The sequence below is a fragment of the Tursiops truncatus genome, chromosome 8 (assembly GCF_011762595.2).
Source record: "Tursiops truncatus isolate mTurTru1 chromosome 8, mTurTru1.mat.Y, whole genome shotgun sequence".
NCBI lineage: Eukaryota > Metazoa > Chordata > Mammalia > Artiodactyla > Delphinidae > Tursiops > Tursiops truncatus.
Window position 1 is genome coordinate 106093311 of NC_047041.1, and position 15742 is coordinate 106109052.

Below are 15742 nucleotides of genomic sequence, written 5' to 3' on the forward strand. Positions count from 1 at the left end.
TTCCAGAGCCTTGGTAAGAACTGGCCTGTTTCTGGAGATTGATACCAGAGTTCTAGACATTCTTGGTTTCCGGGTTCTGAATGCTTTTCATTCTCAAGGTTGGATTTATCGAAAGTGACCATCTTTCTGGACTTTTTAAGGAGACCCTCGTCTAGAATATTCTTCCCATTTCTGGTCATCTTCCTTAAGTTGGCTCAGAATGTCCATTTGGTTCCCTGCCACTGGGGTTAAAGCTTTTCCTTTGTAGCTTGAACGTGCAGCCTGTTCCAGGGCCCAGTGTTTTTAGAAAGACGAGTCTCATCCCCGAGGACCCCGGGGTGGATGGAGCGCGTGTCAGAGGCTTTGCCCTGCAGATCAGGCCACTTTGGTGGCTGTGTGTTAGGTCAGATTTGCAGTTTAATTTCTTATGCAGTTTAATTCAAAGGTTCTTCGTAATAACAATGCAGCTAGCTTTTTTTCTTAGCATGAGTCTGTGCTAAATGCATCTGCGGGGGGCCTGTAATCCTCAGAGCAGCCCTTTGTGGTCGATACTGCCCTTATCTTCCTGTGCAGGCGAGAATCCTGAGGTTCAGAGAAGCTAAGTGATTTGTCCAAGGTCACACAGCTAGCCAGGGCCTGTGTGACTGCAGCAGGGATGTTGACTACGCTGCCTTGCTGCCTTTGATGACTCTATTCAGATGAACAGCAAGCACCCCAATTCCAGAGGGCGTCAAGGCAGACAAGAGGAGGGAGCTGATACACTTTCCTGTGTTTCCCAGAGAAGAAATGAAACGTATATATTTGTAGACTACAGACATTTGCTCATCCCTGAACCCACAGTCTCCTGGTATTTACACCTTAAGAGTTGTGAGAGATAGTGTCCTCGGGGGGAGATTAAACCGTTCCCAGTGTCCACACTGCTGTCCCCGGGCAGTGGTGCCGTCTGATCACCTGCGTGTCCTCAGGGCATCAGGTCACGATGGTCCTCATGACCTAAAAATCCCACGTGAAAGATTCACATCTGCTGTTTCTGTGGGAAATTGCCCGAGTGGTTCAAAATATTTTCCTTAAATAGATCTGTCACTTTATTTATTCAGTAGATCTGCTTCAGGCACCGGCTCTGCCGGACGCTGCTGGGCGTGGAGATGCAGCATGCCTGGAGGAGCGTCTCAGCCTTCCTGGGCCTTCCGTCCAGCGGGGCAGGGTGGCCGGAGCCCAGAAGCCCAACGCCTCCCCAGGTTGCATGGGCCATTCCTCTCTTGGTCACTCCCCAGTGCATGTGCTGCCGGGTGGCCTGAGTCTGCAGAGGTGGTTCAGGGCCCACAGTCTGCCAGAAACTTGGCCGGGTCCTCCTCTGCCAGCTGCCCCGTGGGCAGGGCGGAGTGCAGGGAATCACGCCGGAGGCCCTGCTGGGCCAGGTCCGACGCTGCTGTGGGCATTAGCCTACTGGCCAAGCCCAGCCCCGGAGCCCCGAGACAGAGAGCCTGGGTCTGGGGAGCACCCTGTGCTCTGCTCCTGAGGGACGGCCTGGCTGCAGGGCAGGTAGGGAGCCTCCCGAGAGAGGCTGGAAGCTGATCCTAGAGAAAAAAGGGGAGCAGGAGTCCTGGCAGAGAGCACCTCGTGCACTAAGACCTGAGGGCCAGCAGCACTGCTTTCTGGCAAGTTCCTGAGGCCAGAGGGGGGAGGGGGCTGGAGATGGGCCACAGGACCAGGTCTGCAAGGGCCTTGCGCACATTTGCGGAATTTGGGTCTTGTCTTTGCGTTCTGGCAAGATATCTGCCCCCTCCCCCGCGTGTACCAAGGCAGGGAGAGCAGGAAGAACCCAAGACGGTGGTAACCGGCGGCCTGGGCCCGTGGCGGTGGTGGGTGTGAGAAGTGGACAGTCTGGGGAGGACCGGGGCAGGTGCTGGGTTTGCTGTGGGATGAAAGAAACAGCCACCCAGCTTCAGACCCAGTGGGGAAGGTGGCTGTACCGTTCCCGGACTTGTCCCCAGTTGGAGGGCGAGACATGATGCTTGGGAGCACCCTGTGGACACGTGACCGCTGGGCCTCCAGGGCTGGTGCTCAGGACGGAAGGGGGCGCTAGAGAGGGCCTGTGGGAGGAGGTCCTGGGTGCCGGGAGTGGGTGGCATTGCCGCCAGGTGCATGCACCTCTCTCCTTTATGAGATTCGTGTGAGGAGGGGATGCATTCGTTTGAGAAGGCTTTTCCAGTCCCCGTTCTGAGAGCCACCTGGGCAGGCTGGGAAGCCCCACAGGAAAGAAAAGTGGGCCTGAAGAGGGACCCAGGGGGAGGGGCAGCTGCAGAGGCGGGCCAGGGAAGCTGGAGGAGCCTTTGCAGAAAGGATCTGATCCACAGGGCCCGGTGCCGCCGGGGCCTTGCAAGGTGTGGACCCGAGAGGCCTTCAGCAAGTGCGGGAGGGGTGCAGACCCCCGCTGCGCTGGGCCTGGGAGCTTAGGAGGAAGGCAGACCTGCGGTGAAGGGGCCTGCGCTTCAGCAAGCCGCCTGGGGGCTCCTGGCAGCTGAGCTCTGCACCCGCCCCACCCAGGTTCCGATTCCAAAGGTCTCAGGTGGGCCTGGAATGGGTGCTTCCAGGAGCTGGCCCTGCTGCCGCTGCGCTGGAGCCTCACTGAGCGGGAGCCTGGCTGGAGCGGAGGAGGGGGTGGGAGAAAGCAGGCCGCGGACTGTTGTCCAGCAGGTGTGAATGCTGATGGGAAGGGGCCAGGGGAGGTGACGGCTTGGTGTGAATTCGGTTCCTTAGCTGGTTCTTGCGTTTGTGCGAGTTCAGTAAGCGTCTTCTAAACTGTGAAGACCGCGGTCCACGTTTAGGGCCTTCCCACAGTCAGAAGGTGTGTGTCCTGCGATGCATTTCTGGATGGACCTGCGGTGGACCTGGCGGTGGGTGTGGCGCGTGCGTGGGGCTCCCTGGGGAGGGCCAGTGTGGCCAGTGGGCGCCCTGCTCGGGAACCATCTCCGTTCATCTTGGCATCATGGGCTGATAGCCAGACCGCAGTCTGGCCCAAACCCAGGGCCACTTGAAAGCTGACCAATTTTTAAATTTGTTTCCTCAAGTTACGCTTAGCCACAGCTGCCACGGTGACCCCATGACTGCCCCCCTCTGCCCTGCGGGCTCCCTGCTCCAGACGGGGCTTTTTAAATGCGTGTGTGACCCCTGGGTAAACGCCTCCAGGCAGTTTCAATAGTAGTAACACAGGAGCGATTAAAATAAGAGTAACGGCAACTGCCGGGCGCCGGCTGTGTGCCCGGCATATTTCAAACAGTTTACAAGTGTGATTTCACTAACGCTCACCAGCTTTACCAGGCGTGTGTTGTGTGAGCCTGATTTGCCCTTGAGAGGAGCCCGCCGGGTGCGGGAGGGGTGCAGACCCCGCTGAGCCCTTGTCCCCTGAACTGCTTCATTAGTGCTTTAAAGCCATTGTGTTGGTAGAATGGTTGACATGTTTTTCTCATTGTAAAAATAACATATGCTTATTGTAGAAAATGTGCGCAGCGAAGAAAAAAGAGGGAAATAAAATGCCCTGTGAGCGTACTCCTCCAGGGTAGCCAACGTCAAGGTCAGGCAAGTTCCCGGGGGTCTGTGTTCCCTGGAGTAGTTCCGGAGTGAGGGAAGTCTGTCTGTCCAGTGCTGTCCTGGGGGTAAAGGGGCAGGGGGAGCTGGGAGACCACACAGCTTCTCAGAGAGGGGCTTCCTTCCCCTCCCTCCTGTGTCCTGGCATAGATGGCTGCACCAGAGGGATGCTCGGAGACGGGCAGAGGGAGCTTGGAGGGTCGGTGTCGGGTGACCGGCTGCCGAAGGTTGGCCTGGCCCACTCCGGGATGCGTTCCCCCCCCCCCCCCCGCCCACCGCCCCGGCTCTGTCCACCCTCTGGCAGGTCCTCTGACTTAGCCTTCGTGAACTGAACTTTCTCCATCACGAGAAAGGAGCACGCTTCCCGACTCCTGACGGGCTGGCAGGGCTGCCAGGGAACCGTGCCAGGTGCAGTAAAGTTCCCTGGAAGGAAGACTCCGTGCCAAGGAATTTCTGTAGCGTTAGGTTTCCTGGTGCCCAGGGCCGCCCCGGCAGGTGCTGCTTCCTTCTCCCTGGGTGGGACAGAGCGGTCCTGTCAGAGAGGGGTGGGGGGCACGGGCCCGCCTGGCCTTCCTTCACTGTCTCAGAGGGGATCTGAGCCCTCAGGCTGGGTCCCTAGAGCCAGCCACCTGCTCCCGGGAAGGAAGGCGAGCTGGCTGGCGCTGCTCCAGGGCCCTCGTGGGTTCCCCAGGCTTCCCACTGGCACCTTGGGCGGGAGGGGCCGCCTCTGTGTCTCTCTTTGCTTCCTCCGACACTTCCAGGAACTGGAGTGGAAAGTAGCTGCTTCTCCTGGTAGGTCAGGTGTGGAACAAAAGCAGCGCCCCCTGTAGGTGTGCGCCCTCGGGCAGCAGGGCTCCAGCTCAGCCCGCCACGGGTTAGAAGCCTTCTTACACTCAGCTGGGTCCCCACCCTGGTGTCTGGGTGCCGGGTGCTTCCCGGGAGGGGGCTTACGAGGCCCTGGAGTGACAGGTGATGCCGGCCTCCCGCGGGCAGGCCTGCACTTCGAGGTGCATCTGCCGCCCATCCGCTCGTTCAGCAAATTCGCTGAGTGTCTTCAGAACGTTCCAGGCTTGGTTCTAGAGGCTGAGCATATGCTGAGTGGATGAATCGGATAAAACCCCGGGGGGTGGGGCAGACAGTAAAGGAAAGAAAGCAGGGAAGTGTGTGTGTTAGAAATAAGCGCTATGGAGAAATAAAGCAGGAAGGGGTCGGGGCCCCGGGGGGCGGGGGGCTCACTTGGAACAGTGCCCGGGAGGACCCAACGGAAAAGGGGACACCCGTGGAGCCCCGAGGAAGGGAGGGAGGCTGGCTGTGTCTGGGGGAGGCTTCCAGGCAGGCAGGGCAGGGGGCATGAGGGGCGGGGGTGGGAGCTGAGGTCAGAAGGGTGTGGTGGCCCTCCTGGCCGGCGCGAGGACCACTCTTGGTGGGACGGGGGGGTCTAGAGAAGGAGCATGGGCCACTCTGGCCACGGTGTCCTGTGAAGCCCGGATACCAGCAGGGGCGCCTGCATCCCGGGGGCCAGGCGAGAGGAGGGCTGGACCTGCCATGGCAGTTGGGGTGAGAGGGCTGGGTTCCGGGTACGTTTAAAGGTGGAGGCCTGCAGTATCCAAGGGCATGGCGCTGGGTGCTCTGACGGTATTCTGTAACGGGCAGAAGGGTATTCCTAGCCGTGCGCCTCGGGGCCACCCTGGGCTGGCGCCCCCGCGGTGCGGTGGGCAGGCAAGCATGCCGGTCTTCCTGGAAAGCCTGGGCTTGAGAGCCCAGGGAAGACGTTTCCCTGGTGCCCATGCCTGTCCTGGGGATGAAGAGGTCGGGGTTCAGGAGGTCCCCGAGAAGCCAGCCTCCGGGAGGCTGGGCCCTGGATGGTCACAGCCCCTCCGTGGGGCACCTGAGGACGTCCGGAGATGCTGCCGGCTTTGGCCCTTCTGTTGGCTCCTTCCGTCTCACCCCCGTGCCCAGGAAGGCAGCTCCAGGTAGGCCCTGACGGAAGGGTTTCCCGCGGTGGAGACGGTGCAGGAGGGTCTCGTGTGCACAGCTGCTTCCCCACACGTGTGCTCTGCTGTCTGTTTGCAGGCGTCCTGTGGGCTTGGTCGGGGCGAAGTTCCTGTTTCTGTGCCAGGCCTGGCCGGTGTCGGCCCATATCTCCTCCCCGCTCGGAGCCGTCCCACTCTGGGTCCAGCACGGTGACCCAGGGGTCTCGTGGTGTCAGGCAGCTGGCCGCGAAGGGCTGCGGTGTCAGGGTGTCTGCCCCGTTCCCAGGGAGAGTGAGAAACCGGGCTTGTGCTCTCCCACTCGGAGCCGACTCCGGGGCTCAGGGTGTGTCTGTGTGGAAGGGAACAGGCGCTGGGCCCTGTTCACACTCGTGGACTAGGGGACCAGGCTCCCTCCTGCAGCTTCAGGGACTGGTCTGCGCCCCTCCCCCCGATCTCCTACTGCACCCCCCCAGCCAGCAGGTGATGAACGCATCCGCAGGGTAGTTGGAGCAGTGATCGGGGACGTAGGGAGGAGGTGAGGGTCTCGGGCAGCGGGGGGGGGAGGAGGGGCTCAGTGGAATCAGTGCCGTCTGCCGGCTGTGCCTGCTGCCTGGTCCTCGCTCGGGCTGGACTTCTGTCCTCCCACGTCCTTCCTGAGGATTCCAAGGCAGAGGAGTGGCCTCAGGTCCCTGAAGGGGGGCAGGCTTGTGCCAGGTGCTGGCTGGACGGTTGGCCCCCTCTGGCAGGCATTTCCGGGGGCGGGGCCGTGGTCCTCCCAGGAGCTGGGCCTTGGCTGCTAGAAGCCTCACCGGTGCCGGGTTTGGAGAGCTCTGCAGTTCTTAGGCGCCACCCATCGCCCACCCAGGGACGGGTCAGCACCTGCCCTGCCAGCACCCAGTGCACAAAAGGGTGTGTGCGTGTGCGTTTCTCTTTAATTGAGGTGAAAATCACCAACGACGAAACTAACCATTTTAAAGTGCACAGTTCAGTGCGTTTAGAACCTTCACAATGTTGTGCGACCACCCGCTCTTTCTAGTTCTAAAACATTTTCGTCCCCAGATGGGAACCCACTGGCAGTCACTCCCCACTCCATCCCCCAGCCCTGGGCACCCGCCCGTTCTGGACATTTCCCAGCCAGAAGGGTGACCCTGGGACCCCATTCTCTGGACTCACCCAGGCCTCCAGCCCCACTGACGCGTGTGCCTCTGTCTTTGCAGCTCCCGACTACAGGTCCGTCCTGAGCATTAGTGACGAGGCAGCCAGGGTGCGGGCCCTGAACGAGCACCTGAGCACGCGTAGCTATGTCCAGGGCTTCTCCCTGTCCCAGGCGGACGTGGACGCGTTCAGGCAGCTCTCAGGCCCTCCTGCCGACGCGCAGCTCTTCCACGTGGCTCGGTGGTTCAGGCACGTGGCCGCGATCCTGGGCAGCCCCCGCGCCCCAGCCCCGCCCTGTGGGCTCCAAGCAAGTGAGTAGCAGAGCGGCTCCCCGGCCGTGAAAACCTCCCCTCGAAGTTCTGTTCACACTCGTGGGCTAGGGGAGCCCACGAGTGTGACCTCCCTCTGAGGTCAGGGCCCTGAGGGTGCGAGGCGCCCACGGGGGAGCCCGCGGGGCTGGCACTTGTCCCCGCACTCAAGCAAGCAGACTGGGGGGCCTGCCGGCGCCCCCTGAGGGGAGATGAGGACAAAACGCCGAGAGGTCAGCCCCCAAGGATCACGACTCCGGCAGCTGCTGTAGCAGAGCCTCTGGGAGGGCGGAAGGCCTGTGCCCCTCTCAGGGCCGCCTTGGCCGTCAGCTCACTCCCGACCTGGCTCGGATTTGATTGGCTTCTTTTCCTTTATTCTTTCCCTAAGATTGCAGGGTGTGTGTCCACCAGATTTAGAATTATTGGATCTTAAGGAAGTATTCATGGACATGAACTCTTTGGAGACCAGAGAGAAGGCGTTTCTGGGCTTTGAGATAAGACCAGTCTTGCAGCTCTGGCCCCCACCTGTCGGTGTGATGTGTCTGGACGCTGTCATTTCAGGGGCGATTCTGGAAAGTCTCTGGGGCGCATGGTTCCTGGGTGGTCTCTCTCCTCCGGTGAATCGAGGTGCTTCTCCCATAATCGCCAGTGCCCTCAAGCGGCTCGGCCCCCCCGGGGGGGCTTCGAGCACGCACCCAAGCAGCGAGAGGGGTCCAGTGCCGTCTGAGTCGTCCCTGCTGGGCTGGGCAGCCTGCGGGGGCCTTTTCCAGATCCCTTCGGCTGGGACATTTGGACCGTTTCCCAGCTTCTGCACCTCTGCCTGGTCTCTGCTGGGTCCCCCTCTGTAACGGGGCAGAGGTGGGATGTCGTTTCTCCAAGCGTGGGGTGTGTTTTGGTTTTCTCGGTGATCCTGCAGCAGACACCCCTTCCCCGGCATAGGTGGGAGCCTTGCTGTGTAGAGCGTCTCCTCCCCGTGCTTCCAGGCGGTGACCCAGGGGTGTCTGCGGTGGCAGGGCTCAGTTGTCAGCTTGTCCCCCAGGTCCCCCCTCCCGAGGCACGGCCTCTGGGGGTGGAAGTCAGGGTGGGTTGGGGGCACGGCCTCGGCACGGCCTGTCTGGTGTTCCGTCCGGGGAACTTGTGGGGAGAGTGATGCAGACACACGTGAAGGAAAGGCGGGTCTCTGCCCTGCCAGTCGGGGGGCCTGCAGGTTCACCAGGGCGGTGAGGGAGGCACCTGGACAGCGCCAACAGGACTATTCACCTCCTTCCATTTCCAAGTCCCCCGTCACCAATGCCTCCCGGGGGCCGGCAGGGACCCTGAGTGGCCGGGGACGGCGGGTGGGCTGGTGCCCAGAACCCCCAGAGCCGGTGTCCTAGGCCGCGTCCTGGATGCCAGTGGCCGAGCGTCCGCCTCCCCGCATTGCTGGCCCGTCTCAGACATCTCTCCAGCCTGTCCTGGGCGGGAGTGCCCCCTCTCCCAGCCCCTCGATCCACAGTGCCCCGCCGGCCTTCCCTCCATGTCCCACTCCTGCTTGAGACCCCCAGCTGGACATCTCAGCACCGACATGCCCACAACTGGCTTGTCACCGTCCTCTGCGCTGGCCCAGCCTAGGTCCCTGTGCCTCTTGCCGTGGCCACGGGCCTCAGCAGCCCCGGGGAGCCACTCAGACACAGGAGGTGGACCAGGGCTCTGCCTAAGCCCCTTCCCCACCTCTCTGTTCCTTGTCTCACCCCCTCCCCATCTTGTCGCCTCCTCTCTGCGGCCCCAGCAGGGAGGGTCCACTGTGCTCAGGGTTTCAGCCCTGCTGTGCTCTGTGTCTGGAGCGCCCCTCGCCCAGAGCGGGGCTCAGTCCAGACGGCTCCTCCTCCCGGGGCGCCCTCTGCCACTGGGCCCCCCTCACCCCCCTACCCGCCCTCCTGGGAAGGATCTTCAGGGCCTGCCCTTCACTGAAGAAGGCGTGTTAAGTCCCCCGGAGCGTGGGTCTGTCTGCGGCTGGGTGGGGTCTTCAGGGATGTGAACCTCTCTGCTGCCCCTCCTCCGAGGCTGAGGTGCGCGCTGTGCCCAGGGGACCGGGGACCTGGCTGGTGCATCTCCCTCCATCTCCCCTCGGCACCCTCCCTGCCTAGAGCCTCGTTCTCAGGGCGTCCCTGAGCGGCACGTGCAGGTTATGTTGTCAAAGGTCAGGGGTTTATTTCCCCCCAGCAGCCACGTGCCTGGGGCAGAGCCAGGGCAGGACTGGGGGTGCTAGCGAGCAAAGGCACGCACCGTGTTTCGCACAAACCAGAGGAAGGGCAGCCGCCTCAGGAGTCTGCGTCGGGGTGGGGAGGGTGCTGGCAGTGCCGTTGTCGGGCAGGGAACCGCGGAGGGACTCTGGTGAAGCGTCCTTCTTGGTAAACCGAGGTCACCTCCCGATTTTCCCCTTTGGCAGATGGGGGTCGTGTGTGCTGGTTGCCTTGAACTGTCACCGGCTGTGTGGCTGTAGCCACGCTTCGGGGAGCAAGAAAACCCAGGTGTGACCCGGTGTCCTGGACAGTGTCCCGCTGGCCGGGCTCCCTGGCTGCACCCTCAGCTGTGTCCTGTCACTGCTGTCTTTTCAGATGAGCCTTCGTTCCCCCAGACCCCGAGCCCCCCACCCCGGCCCCTGGCTCAGGGCAAGCACGGTGGTCGTCAGGCTCACATCAGTGTGTGGGCAGCTCTCGCCGGCGTCCCCTGTTGTCCCAGGTGGCAGCTCTGTCTTTGTGTTGGGAGCCGCAGCATCTAAGCAAGGGGAGGGGTTGATGGAGTCATAAAGGGGCAGGTGGAGCGTCATCGAATCGTTTGCTGCGTTTACAGTGAACCCTTAGACCACGCCTGACCTCAGGAGGCATTCGAAGTGTCAGGGGGACTTGGGCTTGGCCACCTGGGGGTTTGCTGGCGCTCCCTGGGGTCAGGAGCTGCTGGATAGCGCTGTCTGTCCCCCTCCCCGTCTGCCGCTCTCCGCCCACCTGTACACATGTACACACACACACACAGCCACCTCCCACCCCCTTCACCGGTCAGTTACGTGCATCCTCTGGGTGGCACGTGGCCAGGCCCAGGGCTGAGTGCTCCGTGACCCGCAGTAGGGAGCAGCAGGTGGTTGCCTGGTGGCCACGCTGGACGTGGATTCTGTGCCGGGAGGAGGGAGAATCGCTTTGCAGACACAGAGGCAGGGGTCGGGGTTGGGGGTGGTGCCGAGAGTGGGCACCTGTGCCCTCAGGTGTGCAGGCGGTGTGCAGCCCGCGCTGGCGCCAGGAGAGGGCTGCAGAGCACAGCTGGGTTCTGGGTGCAGGAGCAGTGCCTTGGGGGTAGCTGGAAGGTCACCAGATGCCCAGGGCCTGTGAAGACTCAGCTTGGTGGCTCTTTCCGGCCGAGGGACGGAGCTGCACCCCGCCAGGCTCTTGGGGCGCAGGCTGTGTAAGGCCTGCCCTTCACCCAGCGGGAGGCGTGTGCGCATGAGCAGCAGGGGCAGGGGGTGGGGCTGGAGGAGGAGGAGGTGGGGCTGCCGGGGGACTGTGATTGGAGAGGCTCAGCTCCGTGAGCCCCTGCCCTCAGCGTGGGGAGGACCCGGAGCTGCTCCCAAAGGCCTCCGGGGCCCATGTGGAGCCCTGAGTGCCGGCATCAGCACCGTGTCCGGGAGCCTACATGTCGCCCGGGTCGGGGACAGGAACTGCGCGGGGAGCCGGCCACTGGCCCGCAGCTGTTTCCGTCCTGACCTGGCTTCTGCGCCCGGAGGTGGCCCACGTCCTGGGAAGCCTCCACGGAGCCCGTCCTCCTGAGGGGGTGGCCAGCTGCGTTGCGGTCCAGGCATGCGGCCGGCCCGTGTGCAGGGCCCGCGCCTCCCGTGCGCCCTCAGGCTGGGTCGGGCGCCTCATGCTTGGAGCCGGTGGAGGGGAGGCTGGGTGTAATGGGCCTTCTCCCGCCCCGTGGGGTTGGGACTGTGGGATGCGCCGCCACTCAGACGTGAGCAGGCAGAGAGGGGGCACGAGCGCTGGACGCGGGTGACGCTCTCAGGGTCCACTTTCCCCTTGTCCCGCGGGTGACCCAGCTGTGCTCTCTCCCTGGCAGGCAGAGGCCGGCGCACGCAGCCCCCGTGGTCTCCTCCAGCCGGGTCCGAGCCATGCCAGCTCCGCCTGTACAACAGCCTGACCCGGAGGAAGGTAGGGGGGCCTGGGGGCAGGGGCGGCAGCTCTTAGCTAGCGAGCGTCCTCTGTGTGTCCGGGGCAGGACTGTCCTCGGAAGCACACCTGGCACGCCTCAAGGGGCCTGCCCGTCGGCGCTCTGGCTCTGGCTGTGCTCGGGGCCAGGCCCGAGTGTAGATGCTCGTGGCTGCTCTGAGCCAGGCCAGGAGCCAGCGTGCTCTTGCAGGGGACCTGTGGTGGCAGCTGGTGTCCCAGTGCCAGCCAAGCAGGGCCTGTTGCTGTCGGGGGCCCAGCAGGTGTGGGGACGAGGGCAGTATCGGCCGGGGCCGCTCAGCAGGGCCAGTGGCTCCAGAGATTTTGAAAAGGACTCCGGCCGAGGGCTCATTGGATTGCCATCAGCAAGCACCCTGAGCAGATGGGAGACGGGGTCCCCCTCATGGACTTAATTGGTAACAGCGGCCCCTGAACTGGTCTGAGACCATCGGGCCGTCGGCGGGAGGCCTTGCTCTCTAGGCCGGCTCCTCTGGGATTGCGGACCCCTGGGCATCTGAAAGGAAGCATCCCTGCTCACGTCGTTCCTGGGGGCAAAGGCAGGGCAGTCCCTGCGCTCAGCACGGGGCCTGGCTCGCAGCAGTGCTTGATGAACGGAAGAGCAGCAAAAGCAGGAGCGTCCGTCTCCTTGACCCCCCAGCTTGCGTCCCCGAGTGGGATCCCAGGGAGGAAGGGGCCTGCCCCCATCCCAGATGACTGTGACTTTCCCGTAAAACTAAGCAGTCCTCGTGGAATGCGTATGAACCATTTGTCTGGCGGCTGTGGTCCTGCACGGTGCCTCCTGCATCCTTTGTGACGGTCATTCCTTCATTTCCAACCAAGGACGTGTTTGTACCTCAAGACGGGCGGAGGGTGACGTGGTACTGCTGCGGGCCCACCGTCTACGACGCCTCCCACATGGGGCACGCCAGGTAGGGCTGCACCTGGGCGCCGCTACAGGGACCCAAGCTCTGAGAGGAAGCTCAACGCCCAGCCTTTCCTCTTATTTTTAAGAAGAAAAATTTTCATTCCGTCAGTACTACATATTCACTGTAGAAAAACTAGAGAGACCAGATAACCAGAAAGAAAAAGCCCACAGCCCCGATGTTATCACTCTCCTGGACTCTGACCAGATACTTTCCTCCGTGTGCCTGGCAGTTCCTCCTCATCCGAGGCTCTGGAGGTGGGGGTGGGGGGTGCCCGGTGCTGGGATCCCTGACACCCACACCCGTGGCCAGTGTGCAGTGCCCCCTGCCCCGCAGTCACGAGTGGGGTGGGCATGAGAGTAGCGGTTTTGGGGGGAAATGCGGGGGATCTTTTTCCTTGTATGTGTTTTAACTGCAGAGCCAAGGTGATGTGCGTGATGTGCTGTGTGGAAAGGTTTGTCTTTTTATTGTCCTAGGTCCTACATCTCCTTCGATATCTTGAGAAGAGTGCTGAGAGATTACTTCAAATTTGACGTCTTTTATTGCATGAACATCACAGACATTGATGATAAGGTAAAGGGAGTTTTCAAGGTTAAATTTTAAATACAGTGGACGGTACGAGGGAAGAAATGACTTTGGGTAAGTTAATAAAGTAACGTGGGCTTGAGTGCCCTCAGCCCAACACATGCTGTTTGAATCCCCTCTGGGACTTGTATCACGGTTTATGCAGATGATGATGTCCTGTGTTCAGCTGTTTGGATGCTGTTGGGAAACCTGGGGAAATGTAATAACACCCGGTACTCCAGGGAAGGCACGTGCTATAGTGTCTGGCGCTGCGGGGAGGCCGGGCCTGGCTCAACATGTTCGGACAGTTCCAGCGTCGGTGGCGGGGCGGTGTGTGTGGGTGTGAGCTCAGGCACCGCCCGGCACTCTGCACAGGGACCCGGCAGGTGCCGAGCTGACCCCATTTCCCTCCTCTGCTCCCAGATCATCAAGAGGGCCCGGCAGAACTACTTGTTTGAGCAGTACCGGGAGAAGCAGCCCCAGGCAGTGCAGCTCCTGGAGGACGTGCACGCTGCCCTGCAGGTGGGCCCCCGGCCGCTCCTGGGTCCCTACGTCCCCACGTCCCCACGTCCCCGTCCCAAGCGCAGGGGTTGTCCTCAGCGCGCTTCATAACGTGTAGGGTCATGATGTCTCGGTCGCAGTGCTCCCCTGGCCCACGGGGAAAGCCGCCAGGACGGACGCACACGGGTGGGGCGGGGGATGGGGGTGGGTGACCGTTGCTGCCGCTTACGGGAGAACCTCAGAACCGGTCGCGGCGATCTGCGCCGACTTGTGAATCTTCCACGTGGAGCTCACGAGCAGATGACACGCGTGTGACCAAGACGCAGAAGCTGTGCTAAGCTTCTCAAATGGGTGGTGCTGGAAATTTCTGGAATTATTTGAAGAAATTAGTTCTTTCCAATTTAATATTTTTGTTTTGAATAAACAGTATTACAACTGATGGTGTCAGACAGTGAGGTCAGGAAAAGGCATTTTTTTCTTTTCCATAATTGTTATCTTTAGTAATTGCAGTAACGATTGTTGTTGTGCTTTTCATGTATCTCTGGAAGAAAAATGTAGGAATAAAATTAGGGCTTAGCAATCCTCTAGGCGGACGAGGGGGGCCCACTGGGCGGTGGTGCCTTCGTGGTGGCAGGTGACACCCGCGTGGCCCCGGGCACAGCCTTAGGACGCTGCCACGCCCGGCTCACTCAGACGAGGCCGCAGGCCAGGGTCCCTCTGGGGTGACACTCCACAGACACAGACCTCTGGGTCGCCACGGGCAGTGGGCAGAACTGGCCTCGTGCGTGGAGTCACCTCTGCACACGGGGTTCTGCTGAGCGGGCATAACAGCTGTGGCCTCTCCTCACGCTCGCAGCCGTTTTCAGCAAAGTTACGCGAGACCTCGGATCCCGACAAGAGGCAGATGCTGGAGCGCCTGGAGCGCGCCGTGAGGCTGGCGGCAGAGCCGCTGGAGGAGCCGGCGCGGCGCGGCCTGGCGGGGGAGGAGCTGGACGGCCGCGTGCAGGTGAGGCTGAGGTGGGTCCCGCCGGCCCCTCGCCTTTGCCCCACTGCCTTCAGGGAAACAGCAGGCGCTCTCGGGGAGGAGGGGCTCCTCAAGGTGTTTCCCACTCGCCGGGGACTCTGTCCAGCGTTGGCACTGGCAGCACCTGGGGCAGGCGGAGCGACAGATGCCGGTGGGCCTGAGCTCCGGGGCCGCGGGGACCCGCTGGGCTTGAGCCTTCCCCGCGGCGGCCTTCTGCCCCTGAGGGCGGGCTCCGGGTGCCCGGCCTTCCTCCGGTCCCGACGGCCCTTCTCCTCTGCGCCGGCGCCCCCTGCTGGCCGCTTGCAGAACCGCGGGAAGGACGCAGCCAGGGAGGCTGCGGCCGAGGGCGCGGACGTGTAAGGGGGTGGCCGCCTGCAGGGCCCCCCTCTTCTGGGGCCTCGCGGGGCAGGATGCTTGGTGTGCTTGTCCTGAGCTTCGTGAGGAGTCAGGCGCACGGGGTCTTGGGGACGAGGGCTATCCCGCTGGCGTGCTTCTGAGACGGGCCACACGAGGTCCCGCCCTCCCTGCAGTGGACGCCTCGGGCCCAGCCGTTTATTTCTTCTCCTGAGAAGCTGGTTACGTTTCCGTGTTACCAGCAGTGACGCTGGGAATTCTCTTCCCAACGATTCCAGTGAGGTCCTTTTTGTTAAAATTGTGGTAAAGTACGCATAACATACAGTTCACCACTTGAACCATTTTTAAGTACATGTGTTCACATGGTTGCGTAAACGTCACCACCGTCCATCTCCAGAAGTTCTTTCATCTTCCGAAACGGATGCTCTGTCCCCATGGAACGCTCACTCCCCTCCCCTCCCCCAGCCTGGGCCCCACGTCTGCTTCCTGCCCCCATGAATCTGGCTCCTCCAGGGACCTCACACAAGTGGGGTCACACCGTGTTTGTCCTTTTGTGACTGGCTTATTTCACTCGGCAAACTGTCCTCGAGGTTCAGCCACGCTGTAGCCTGTGTCAGAATGTCCTCTCCTTAAGACTGAGTACTGTTTCGTGATGTGGGTGGACCACGTTTTGTGTGTCCTGTCATCCTTTGGTGAACGTTTGCGTTGTCTCTTGTGAATCATGCTGCTGTAAACATGGGTGTGCAAGCATCTGTTCGAGTCCCTGCTTTTAATTCTTCTGTGGGTATACCCCCAAAAGCAGGTTGTACGCCAGCTCAACTTTTAATATTCTGAGGCACTGCCGTGCTGTTTTCCATAGTGCACAGGGGTTCCAGTGTCTTCACAACCTTGTCAACCCCTGTGCTTTTCTGTTTTCCTGACTTTGCAGGACATTTGGTCCATGCCAAGAGGTCCTTGAAATTTGGTCCCATCCAAAACGTCCATGGTTATATCTGGTCCATGCCAAATGGTTTTAGATAGGACCACACTTCAAAGGCTTTTTGGTGTGGACCAAACGTCTTATGGACCAGATGTCTTACATGTAAATGTATCCTCCTCCTAACATGCTGCCAGTGTCCTGTTAATTTGCCTATACACCAGCACTTTGTGTTGCTGGATTCGTTCCTTTTTATCAATGGAA

General features: G+C 61.5%; 1 protein-coding gene across 6 annotated transcripts in view; it reads left to right on the forward strand.

The window, feature by feature from the left end:
• The window catches only part of CARS1 (cysteinyl-tRNA synthetase 1), a 46995-nt gene that overhangs the window by 1401 nt on the left and 29852 nt on the right, over window positions 1-15742 (forward strand). For 4 of the 6 annotated variants that reach the window (XR_012333652.1, XR_012333653.1, XM_033861384.2 and 1 more), the window contains exons 2-7: window positions 6758-7006; window positions 11090-11181; window positions 12037-12125; window positions 12596-12692; window positions 13107-13205; window positions 14041-14190. Coding sequence is in view for 4 of the 6 variants with exons in the window: in XM_033861384.2 (XP_033717275.1) it covers window positions 6758-7006; window positions 11090-11181; window positions 12037-12125; window positions 12596-12692; window positions 13107-13205; window positions 14041-14190 (776 nt within the window). In the remaining 2 variants the exon portion in view is untranslated. Of the gene's footprint in view, window positions 1-6757; window positions 7007-11089; window positions 11182-12036; window positions 12126-12595; window positions 12693-13106; window positions 13206-14040; window positions 14191-15742 lie in introns of those variants that run through there. The other 2 variants (XM_033861388.2, XM_033861389.2) reach the window with 2 other exon arrangements.